The 12,365-nt window shown below is 40.3% G+C and overlaps 1 protein-coding gene across 1 annotated transcript in view; it reads right to left on the bottom strand.

The window, feature by feature from the left end:
* SLC25A21 (solute carrier family 25 member 21) overlaps positions 1–9,568 on the bottom strand; it is a 490,584-nt gene extending 481,016 nt beyond the window's left edge. Inside the window, exon 1 of the mRNA XM_024762014.1 lies at positions 9,110–9,568. Coding sequence (XP_024617782.1) covers positions 9,110–9,179 — 70 coding nt within the window. The 5' untranslated portion in view covers positions 9,180–9,568. The remainder of the gene's footprint in view (positions 1–9,109) is intronic.
* Positions 9,569–12,365: the final 2,797 nt, after the last annotated feature.

Genomic DNA, 12,365 nt, shown 5'->3' with positions numbered 1-12,365 from the left:
GTATGGGGGCTGCTAACCTGATACATCATTCTGCATACAAGGCAAGGTGGGGTAGCGGGTAAGAGTAAAGCTTTGAAAGCAAAGAGAACAGAGTTTGAGCCCATGCTCTGTCACTGGCCTCAAGCAAGTTAATTTCTCTAAGCTTCCCTTTCCTCATCCTCAAGAAATTACAAATTAATATTGATGATATAAGCAAAGTAAGGTGCTTTACACATAGTAGTCATTCAATAAGTGTTAGCACTTAAGATTTATCTTATCATTTCCTATTGTCTTATTGTAATTATTGACTAAATAATTAGGTAGGATCCACCCAACCCAAACAAACACCCAGAGAAGTTCATTTGCAACTTCTTAAGATAACAAAAAGAATGAATGAGAAAAACAACTCAAAATAAGGATGAGCACAGCTATGTAACAAAGAGAAACTGGTATCTGAGGATCTAACATCAGTTTCAAAATTTACCTCCGAAATATTTTTTAAAATCACTAGAATCCACATGACTCTTGATTTCCACATAATTTTTACTGTATAATTTAGAAATTCAAGTCTTCGGGGCACAGAAAAGTTGGAAATATAGATCGGGGAGTTACCTGCATGTGGATAATACTGGAGCCAGAAAGCACAGAGATAGCAGAGTGGGGATGCGTAGAGAACTTGGAACCCTGCAGAACATCAATTTTTAAGGAAAGGGAAAGAAGAAGAACCAGCAAAGAAGACAGTAAAAGAGTGATCATACATGGAGAAGGGGGTGAAAATCAACAGCAGAGACAACTTTAAATAGAAAAATTGGTTACAGATGTGAAATTCCATCAAGATTAGGTAAAATTAGGAATGAAAACCAGTAGTTAACAGTTTCAGCAAAAAGGTAAAGGCAGATATGCCAATTAGAGTAGGTTGAAAACTGAGTGAGGAACTTTTCACAAAGGTTGGCAATGAAAGGAAGAGAAACACAGGACCATAGCTTGAGATACGGACTGTGAATTTGAGAAACACAATATGAAGAGAAAAATAAAATGAAGTGCCTGTTGTGGGTTGAATTGTATCCCCCACAAAATATATGTACAAGTCCTAACCCCTGGTACCTGAGAATGTGACCTTATTTGGAAATAGGGTCTTTGCAAACATAATCAATTTAAGATGAGGTCATACCAGACTGGAGTGGGCCCTAATCCAATGAGCAGTGTTCTTATAAGAAGAGAGAAATTTGGATACAGACACAGAGGCAAATAGGGAGAGAAAGCCATGTGATAACAGCCAAAGAACACAAGGATTGTGGGCAACTGCCAGAGCTAGGTGAGAAGCATACAACAGATTTGGAAGGAACCAGCCCTGCCCACACTTTGATTTCAGACTTCTAACCTCCAGAACTGTGAGACAATGAATTCCTGTTGTTTTATGCCACCCAGTTTGTGGTACATTGTTCAGACAGCCCTAACAAACTAATAAACAGGGACTGTCAATAACATTCAAAAGATACAGACCTACTAGAATATTTACAAGGTGACAGAACTACCATATGACCCAGCAATCCCACTCCTGGGCATATACCCAGAGAAATCCATCATTCAAAAAGACACACGCACTGCAATGTTCATTGTAGCACTATTTAAAACAGCCAGGACATGGAAGCAATCTAAATGTCCATCAACAGAGGAATGGATAAAGAAGATGTGATACATATATGCAATGGAATATTACTCAGCCATAAAAAGGAACAAAACTGGGTCATTTGTAGAGACGTGGATGGACCTAGAGACTGTAATACAGAGTGAAGTAAGTCAGAAAGAGAAAAACAAATTATCGTATATTAATGCATATATGTGGAATCTAGAAAAATAGTATAGATGATCTTACAGGCAAAGCAGAAATAGAGACACAGACGTAGAGAACAAACATATGGATACCAAGGGGGAAAGGTGGGAGTGGGATGAATTGGGAGACTGGGATTGATATATAGATCACTAATGAGAACTTACTGTATAGCACAGGGAACTCTACTCAATGCTCTGTGGTGACTAACTGGGAAGGAAATCCAAAAAAGAGGGGATATATGTATACGTATAGCTGATTCACTTTGCTGTACAGTAGAAATTAACGCAACATTGTAAAGGAACTATACTCCAATAAAATTTTTTTTAAAAAATAATATTTACAAGGTGTATAAACCATGATCACATCAAAATATGGAAATAATTGACACAAACATAATAATTTAAAAGCAAAAGGAAAAGAAAATTGGTAAGAAAAATAGTTAAAAGTCTGGAACAATTATAAAGAATCCTGTAGAAGTCCCTTAACCTGGTTTCATTCATTGTCATTTTAAGATACCACATATGTAAATCATAAAGATGTCTGAAAATGATTGGTGCATCTCTTTTCAGTTTCGGGTCCTGGAACGAAAGATGATACATAAATCTTAAAAGTGATCATGGGCCTCTCACTCAGAAGGTGGCAGAGATTACAGACTTGAATGTTTTCATGTCATTTCTTAAATGATTACAATAAAATAAAACACTGTTGAAGGAAAATATTGTTGCAAGTATTAGTTGTCTGATGACTAGAACCCCAGAGTACTTTTCTTTCTTCAGAGTAGGACCCTAAGAATAATATTATGTGGGTTGGGCTTCTGATATTTATTCATTAGTACAGTCAACAAACATTTCTGAGCACCTATTGTACTATACCTAAAACACCAGATTCTCAATGGTCTGAGATGTAGTCAAGACAGTGGTGGGGCACAGGGCCAGAGAGTAGGGAAGTGAGGAAGGGCTGGTTTAACAAGGTGTTCCTAAAATGTGTAAAAGTTGTTTCATGTTCTTATATCAGTTGAATCATGTGCCCACATACTATACTTACACTTTTAAAACATGTTTCAGTGAAGGACAGTAAAATAAATCCTTTGACATGTACTTATTTAATTCATAGTTTATTTGTTCTTAAATTCATATTTTTGAGAACTAGATTTTCTTTGAGAGAGACAAGACTATATTTCAATTAAAACACATCCTTTAAAGGTATTTCATAATTAATTTGATCAATAGAGTTGCTTCCTCCTATGGGGTTGAAATAAGGGGAATTTTTCCTCCCTAATTACCCAGATGATGGGTTCCCGCCTCCCTTTGATGTGTCATAAAGGCTCACCTGTTTCACAACAACCTGCTATTTATTATCAAACAAATGCAGTTTCCCAAATCCTGAATTTCCAAAGGTGCCATTTATCTAAATCACGTGCGTGTCCCCTTTGCACGCATTCTGAAAAAGAATTTTCCTTGGGCCTCCCTGGTGGCGCAGTGGTTGAGAGTCCGCCTGCCCCCCCCCGTCCGGGAAGATCCCACACGCCGCGGAGTGGCTGGGCCCGTGAGCCATGGCTGCTGGGCCTGCGCGTCCAGAGCCTGTGCTCCGCAGCGGGAGAGGCCACAACAGTGAGAGACCCACGTACCGCAAAAAAAAAAAAAAAAAATTATCCTATACCTTTTTAGTGACCTTTTTAGGTTGAAAGCCTTGGACTCTCTCCCATCAATATAATGTACATTTTACATGTACTCTCAATAGTTAATCTCCCAGCAGCCTATCCATTAATCCCAGGTTTTCCTCCAGAAAGTCACTTCACTTTCTCATTTGATCCCTTGAAGATGATTAATGAGATAAACTATACAAAGTAATTGAACTGCGTTTAGTGCAAAACTGGAAAACTTATTTTCAGGATACTTTGACTAAACAATTTGACTAAGACATCTCCAGCCAGATGGACAAAATAAAAACAGTGATTGAAGATGTGGTAGGGTGTTTGCCTACAAGATACGGGGGATTAGGATGGGGGTGGAGAGGAAGAAACAACGGCCTGGAAATTTTGGGAAATAAATCAGTGTCCTGCCAGCATGGTGATCATGTATAAGACAGATGGAAAAGAAATGCCCTAAGAAGAATTCTGAGTGGAACTTGCAGACGTCAAGGAATATGAGTGCAAGATTTTGGAAGGCAGGAGGAGGAGGGTCCTAGTGATGCCACTGTGGAGAAAATTCAGCATGGACAGGGCCTGGGTGTGCCCTCGGGAGGGAGCCTGACAGGTCTGGGCAAAAGCAGGGTCTCTCAGGGGGTCAAGGGGACTTCGTCAGAGACCCAGGGAGATTTCCGAAGTTGAGTGCCAGAGCCCTATGAGAACTTGGGGAGAATACCCATTTGCGCAGGCCTAAGAGGCTCCTACACGACATGGGAAATAAGAACCCCATGAGCTTTGGAAACACATGGAAGAGCCCAAATTGGTCATTAGGGAGAATGGGAGGGTCTGAGGTGGAGCCATGCTCCTGGCTAAAGGAAGAGATGTGCATAAAAGGGAAACCTCTGAGAGCCAGAGCCAGAGCCCCACTGAGAGCAGACAACAGAATGATGTGGGACCTGGGGGATGCTAAGGCCCAGGGACCTTGGGAGCTCTAGCAAGCTTGGGGGAATTCTGTCAGTGTTGCTGTCAGGTTTGCTGCCAATCCATTTAGTGTCTTTTCAAGAAGTAGAAAAAGGTATCCCTTCTCCCCAAGGTGGACTCATCTCTGCTCTAGGATACATAGATTATGAATCAGCGCATGGACTAGATTTCAGCTCCCACTTGCTCAAGTGGCCAGAGCCCTTTTTCAGTCCACAATCTGCCCAACTATACATAGAGGTGCTAAATGGATTGAGAATTTCCTTCTCACTAAATGCAAACCTTGTGCCCACACATAGAATTATTTGGAGAGAGCAAGATACTATTATGCAAAAAGACCGTAAGGATTGTATTTGTAGATAAAAGTTGTTTGAAGGGATGTAAACTAATAAAAGATAGAGAGATGGTAAAGGATAGTAGACTTGATCTCTCCAACTTCTAAAAATATCTGCCAATGGGAATAATATTTTCCTAGTCCCTCTTGTAGCCTGTTCCTATAGAAATGATTGCATGCTTGTGCAGCCACAGGCAAGTTCATTAGACCCTCTGGGTATCAGTTTCTTCATCCTGGAGGTGTGGTGAGGATTTAAAATGTTGATACATGTAAAGCTTAGAACTGGGTATGGAACTTAGTACTTACTCCATAAATGTTAGTTATTTTTATTACTTGTATCATTCAGTGTTAATGAGAATGTTAAAGCTGGTGTGTCTGTAGAGGCGATCTGGGAGCATTTATGCAGAAAATGGTTTTCAAGTCAGGCCTTGAAAATGGGCATGGTTTCAAAAGGTAGAGAAAATTAGGGGAAGACAGTCTAGGCATTGGGAATAAAGGTGGAAAGGCACAGGCAACATTCGAGTGTAGTGAGCAGATCTATTGAGCAGCAACCGAATGGAATGTATGGCAGAGGACAGGAAAATAAGTCTGAAAGCTAAATTGAGGGCATGCAATTAAGGAGTACAGAATTCATTCTTCTCTCTCTGGTCAGCAATGAAAGCCAAGAAAGATTTAACTTGCAACCTTCTGCAATCTGGCTCCCACTCTATGGAATCTCTTTTCTCAAAGGTCTTCTAATTCAGTGCTTCTAAAACTTGAAAGTACAAACCAGTGACTTGGGGACCTTCCTAAAATGCAGGTTCTGATGTGGAAAGTCTGGAGTAAGCTTAGCCTGAGATCCTATATTCTTAACAAGCTTCCAGGCGCTACCATGCCCCTCCCTGGTGCTCATCCATGGACCAACTTTGAGTACTAATCCAATGGCCTCTTCTCCATCTCAACCTTACCCCCTCTGCAGTATTAGGCCTTGTTGATCTTCCTGATGCTCTCATCATTGGCTTCTACTTACTCACCTGAATTTTATGCTATTACTTGAAGCTAAGAATGCAGACTAGGAGCCTGCTCTATAAAACTCCAGTACATATTGTCTTCTCTTGAGCACAGCTTTCATCATATAAAACAAAGCTGCCATTGATAACAATATCTATATATAATAGCTATAGCTACAAACTCAAGGCCGGTCTTTAGATGTGTATTGTCCAAGCAACTATCCGTGCATCATTTGGTCTCTTAAATGCAAATATTACAAACCACCTTTTAACAAAAGACACATGTATATCACTATAAAAGACACCAACTGCCCATCTCATGAAGTGTTTAAGCTTCTTTGGAAAATAATCTCCCCCGAGATCCTCACCCCTCCCTGTGGGCACTGGCTACAACTGATTGGTGCAGAGGTGGGCCCCTGACCAATACTGGGTTATTTTGAGTCCTTCCTCAGCATTTACACTGACTGAAAAATAAGCAAGTTAGTCTCTTGTTTTCTTTACAGAAGTCAAGAGCATGTAAGCTCAGGAGCTATTAGGGACAACATTCTGACACATGAACTGAAGAGCAGAAAACAGCAGTCATCTGTGAGAAAGAAAACTGATGAAGATACCAGGAAGGAACAGGGAAATGTCTCCAAAGCTTAGCACCCTGGCATCCTTGCTCATCTCCACAGAGACCATGTAGGCAAGGCTTGACCACAGTCTGACCTGAGTCTTAGCAGAATGCCCTGTGATTTCTTCTAACATAAGGGAAGATAAACAGCCTGGTGAGGAGCTGTTGGGAAGCTGTTCCTCCCGTTATCCTGTGGAAGACTGACACAAGGCCATTTCTCATCCATCTCCCTAGTTTCAGTTCAGCACAAGACTTTCCACCTCATTCCCACTTAGGGTAAAGCTGCAGACTTCAGCGTAAGTCTATAAAACTCCTCAACAACAGAGTGACCCATCACTCTTACCATCTGTTATCTGGCTTCTTCAGTTCTGTGTTGTCTACAGAACAAGAGGCACAGGGAACTGACACCACAATGACGTGCTTTTGCTGTCTGTGTAAGTAATTAACTGTCTGATTCCATTTGGTCATGTTTGCTCCTCACTGGGCAAATCTATGGAAGTATGACAAGCTATCCTAATGGCTATAGAAGTATTACTTGGGACCCAGTTATTAGCCACCACCTTGCTGCCTTGGAAATGCTTAACCATTTGGCCAAGGGAAGAAGTAAGAAATGGCAAGAGTTCACTTCCTGAGATCCCCTCAGTGCTCCGGCTCCTGATTATAGTCAGTTCTCAGGAATGCATTTCAGACTTTGAATTCCATGAGATACCCTAGTATTTCTCCAGTAAACCTCTCCAGCTTCTTTTTTTTTTACCCTTAAGAAAGCTAGAATGTATTTTTTACTACTTTTTATTGGAGTATAGTTGCTTTACAATGTTGTGTTAGCTTCTGCTGTACAGTCATAGAAAGTATTTCTAACCTTTACCATCGAAAGGTCATATAATACATACACACACTGGTGTTGCATTTGATGACAATATCAGTAATCAGAACTTCAGCATTAGCAATTCAAGTGTATTTTGTTTTTATTAAAATTCTTCCTCTCGTATACTAATTTATTTTTGGCCCTTGACGTAGTGTATGTAACATGATTAGCCTGCCTTATAAAAGCCCAATAAATATAAAGTTTTATGAAAATGTTATTGGCCAACTGGGGAAAAAAATGACTCTTTTTCACTATGATGAAAGTATAAATTACTCTCATCATTTATCAATTGTAACTTCATAGTACTAAATATGTAAGTCAACTATGCTATGTTTAATTTATCTTATAAATGTACTGATTTTCATTCATATTAGTTACAATGATGGAAAAACACATTATATTTATGCCAAATATGTATCATCCAACAAAACAGTGTAAGTAGGATTAGAGTTTGATCTACTTTTAACATCCCTTGAGTTTAGCTGTGTCTAATACCCAGAATGATCATCCAAGCCAATATACAGATACTTATGAATCACTAGTCATAGGTTAGGATGTTCATCAATTAGCTTCATTTCCCCACTGGGCCAGCTGAGTTTTATTTGATCAGGGTCATGGACTCTGAATCAAGCCAAGTCAGGGACAGCTGGCAGAGTCTTGGACATTGTGGAAATTTGACCAAAACGGTGTATAAATTGGTGCAAATTCATCATCACTACTGGGAAACAACTAAAAAAGTAGAAAGTGGGGTCACTGACATCATAACAACAAATAGACATAGCACAATTACATATAAGAAATGAATGCCTTGATTGCCGTATTAATGAGATGTCATCTTTAGGAAAGTGTAGAGATTGTTAAGTGATATACCTGGCTGCTTGTGGTACTCCTAGATGCAAGGAGTTTATGACATGATGATAACTAGTCATAATTTGTCCAAATTTGTTTGAGAATAAAATTTACTAGTCAAACATTAGACATCTAGTCATCTTAATATGATTTACTAGTGTTACCATAATAATTTATTAAGAGAATAGTTACATTTATAAAAATGTTTTATGGTGATGAGTGAATTATAGTAATTATTTTATATATTCATAATAAAAAATGCATCACAGTATGTAAGATTAAATTTTCAATCAACTCATAATTTATATTTTAAAATATCTTTAAAATACGTTCACATAACATAATCCCATGGGTAACTTTCTCTAGCCACTTAGTCATTATTTCCATGATTAGTTATAACAGATTTCTTCCTAAAGGTTTTTTTCCCCCACAGCATAACTCTCCATAAATTAACGTGAACCTATCATATCAAAGGTGTTTACATGTGCTAATATATTCATTTAATTTTAATATGCTTACTAAGGCACGAATAGCTGCAAGCAAGCTAGCATTGCATGCAATAAGAAAACCTGTGGAGTCCTGAGGTAACATACTTTAACGAGGGAGGTAGGAATTACATAAGATCTGAGCCGGGGAAAGAAGAGGCTACAACTGATAGCACAAGTAAGTCTGCTAAGTCTGACGCCAACTGGATCATTTCAAATAAAATAGCCAGCCAGGCAAAAAGGCCTCCTCCAAGTCGCAGGCCTTGGGGCTGCCTGCCTTGCTTTACAGGCTAGGAACACAGAAGGTGGGGGAACCCGAGAGTGGCCAGCGCGGGCGCCGTGGCGACTTGACCTGGGACACCCGACACCCGCCGCCCGCCGCCCGCTCCCGGCCTCCTTTGCTCGCGCGCTCCGCGGGCTCGGGCTCGGCAGGCTCTGCCCCGGGAGCGCGGAAGGCAGAGGAAAATGGCAAAACTTCGGTGGGGAGACTTGTCTGAGAAACGTTTTCGGAACACGCAAAGGGAAAAACGACTAGCCCCCGGCGGGGCGGCCTTACCAGCGGAACCACCGGCCAGGATCTGCCGAGAAGCCTCGTTCACGAAGCCGACAGCGGGCTTGGCCGACATCTTCGCAAGCCAGACTACCACTGCTTGGGCTGAGATGCGTGGGCGAGCTCGCCAGCCTGAATGCCGGCCTGCAGAGCCTCTCCTGAGCGAGAGTGCCGGGGCTGGGTTAGTCCTTGGGCCGAGGGGCTCCCTGTGCGGCGGCAATCCGGCGACTGCTCGGAGGCGGCGGGCGGTTTGGGCCACAGACTCAACGCGTGGTCTCCGGCGGGTCGGGACCTGCTTGTTGCGCTGCTTCAGGTGCTCCTTCTCGACCCGCTTTGCTCCCTGGGCTCCGGGAAGGACCCTGAGGGAGAAAAGACCCGCGGATGGAATTGGGTTGGTCGACCGCCGCAGGTCGGTTTGGTCTCCTAGATTGGCGCCCACGGGTTTCCCTATCAGGAGCCTTCTGCAGAGTTTATCCAGCTGGCCGCTCTGCCTCTGATAACGCAAGTAAAAAAGTGATCCTGTCCTATAACTCCAGCGGCAGGGCCCAGGCGACCCTTGCCCTCTGGAAAGCCAGAGCACAGTGCAGTTCTAAAGAAGGGACAGGTGAATAAATTCCTTGGAGTTAGCTGTCCCGAAATTGTGGGCTATAGCAACTAAGTCAAAATAAATCCAATTTACAGGTATCTTACAATTGAGCTACTGTATATAGTACTTTTCTAAGAAATGGTTTTGGCTTAAGGCAATATATCTCATACCTCATCAACTTGAGTTTTATTTACTGAAAGACCAAAAAAAGGAAGGCCTTATTACAAATAAGTCTATCTATTCCCCACGTCCGTGGGCATCAGTGTAATGTGTGCGTTTGTAAGAAAAGTAAATTCATGTTCCAGCCCTGACCTACTGAATCATAATCTCTGGATATAGGGCTCAGAACCCTGTGTTTTAGTAAGTTCTCCAGTGGTTGTTATGAATGTTAAAGTTTGCGAACCACTGACCCAAATAATCAAGGAACATTAAGTAACTACTAATATATTCTCTGTAAAACGTTTACTTATTCATACTAGCCCTTTAGGATAGTTAGCAAAACAAAAATACTAGTTTATACTATTTTTAAACCACAAGTTGCAAAAACTCTGTAGGAGGGACACAAGGTTCTCAAATTTTAGAAAAATACCTGCCACACCCCTAACAGGCAGGAAATGATAGGAGTAAAAGGGAGAATGAGACGCTTTGGAACCCTTATTGTCATATTTCTTAAACATGGTATTTAATACTAAATATATTCAGTGTGAACCATATAAAATTGCCATTTTTGAAGGCCATTGAATATCAGCGATATGTAATAAGGTTCAACTTAATATATGTGATTTCCAATTAAATGTACAAAATACAATAATTGGTTTTATACTTTGTTTTAATTTCTTAGGCTGAGCTATAAAAAGCTGGCAATGATAATCTGACTGGCAAAATTATTTAAAGTGAGGAATTGGAGAGACTTGCTACTTATGTGATCAGGTACGCAAAAACAAATTTTCTCATATTTGATTAAAATTACTAAGTTTGAAATGTTTACCAAGAAATAGTTTCAAGAAATTTTTGCTATTTAGATATAGTAAAAGCTTTTGAGCTATGTTTCAGTCTTTTACTAATTAAATATGAGGTCTTGAGTACAATATAAAATCACTTATTCATTCAAAAAATACTAGAACCTATTATATACTAAGCACTAAAATCAGAATTTCAGAGCTCATAGAAAATGTTTCCCTAATTTTCCACCGAAGAAACTAAGTTTCCCAAGATCACACCATAAGTTAATGGTATAGCCAGGATTCCCTCTTCTAATAGCCGTGAGATTATAGATTTAAATATTAACCACAGGCCAAATTACATTTGGTCACACTGAAACCTAAAATAATTAAATGCTACCAAAATTAATTTCATTTACTCATATGTAAGTAGAGAATTTTTTAAAGTTAAAGAAATTTGTTGGATTATTAAATACTATTAAACCCCAAGGCACACACTGAACCAAATTCTACATTCATTCATTGAGAGTTTACTGAGCGTCAGCATTATGAGCTGGCAAAGTAACAGTTAAAATCCCCCCTTGGAGCATATAATCTAATGGAAGAGATCATACCATGTTGCAACGTCCGTAAATTTTTGCCTTCCCCAGATTATTTCAGGAAATACAATAATACTCCCAGGTCAAGATTTAAAGACAGCCTTTTGACATCATCCATTATTTCCATGAATATCTTGTTTTTCCATAAATATCTTAATCTCTGAATTTTTTTTTTTTTTTTTGGTACGCGGGCCTCTCACTGTTGTGGCCTCTCCCGTTGCAGAGCACAGTCTCCGGACGCGCAGGCTCAGTGGCCATGGCTCACGGGCCCAGCCGCTCCACGGCATGTGGGATCCCCCCGGACCGGGGCACGAACCTGTGTCCCCTGCATCGGCAGGCGGACTCTCAACCACTGAGCCACCAGGGAAGCCCCCAATCTCTGAATATCTTAACCTGAGGAGGTGGGTGCAAGTTTGTGGTCTCACTAAGACCTCAATCTCTCAGGATCCCTACAGATTCAGTCAGAAGTCTCTCCCAGACATCTTTCCAAATATACTGTTAGAAAATTGCTACCTCTTTTTAACCTCTCTGTACTAGAACAGATTTCTTTGAGTTAAAAAAAGCAAGGCCTGATATTACAGATAGTCTAGTCCTACATCTCCAGATTAGCTGAGGAGATAGGACCTAGGTATTCTGGAGCTTGGGAGCCAGCCATTGTCAATCCACAGTCAACAAGTACACACTGTGCTAAGAGCTCTGATTATGGGGCATAGCTCTTATCTGTAGCCAAATTTGCCCATGGCCAGTATTGGAATGCTGGGAGATTTAGCACTGGGAGAAGTAAAATTTACTTGAGCTACTAGTTCAGATTCCTTAGACACAATCTATCACATTACTCTTTCTATTATTATTTTACATAATGCTGTAATGTCCTGATATTAGAGCAAAACTGCTAAAGTATCAAGCTTATATTTTTTAATTATTGATTTACTGTATTTAGCTGATCTTGGTTGAGAACTCCATAATTAAATTATTGATTTATCAGTTTGCAAAGTGACTAGAAACTAAACCTTTGGGGACCTTAAAATACTTACTGAACTTAAGTATCTGATGACAATTTCTTTAATGTCTTTTTGGAATAAAGTTTTTGTATTGGGCCACTGGATCAGCTACTGTTCAAGACCAAAATAATAGTG

Source organism: Neophocaena asiaeorientalis, unplaced genomic scaffold (assembly GCF_003031525.2).
Source record: "Neophocaena asiaeorientalis asiaeorientalis breed wild unplaced genomic scaffold, Neophocaena_asiaeorientalis_V1.1 scaffold190, whole genome shotgun sequence".
In the NCBI taxonomy this organism is placed as follows: domain Eukaryota; kingdom Metazoa; phylum Chordata; class Mammalia; order Artiodactyla; family Phocoenidae; genus Neophocaena; species Neophocaena asiaeorientalis.
Note: the sequence above shows the minus strand (reverse complement) of the source record. Positions and strands in the feature narration are given on the sequence as shown.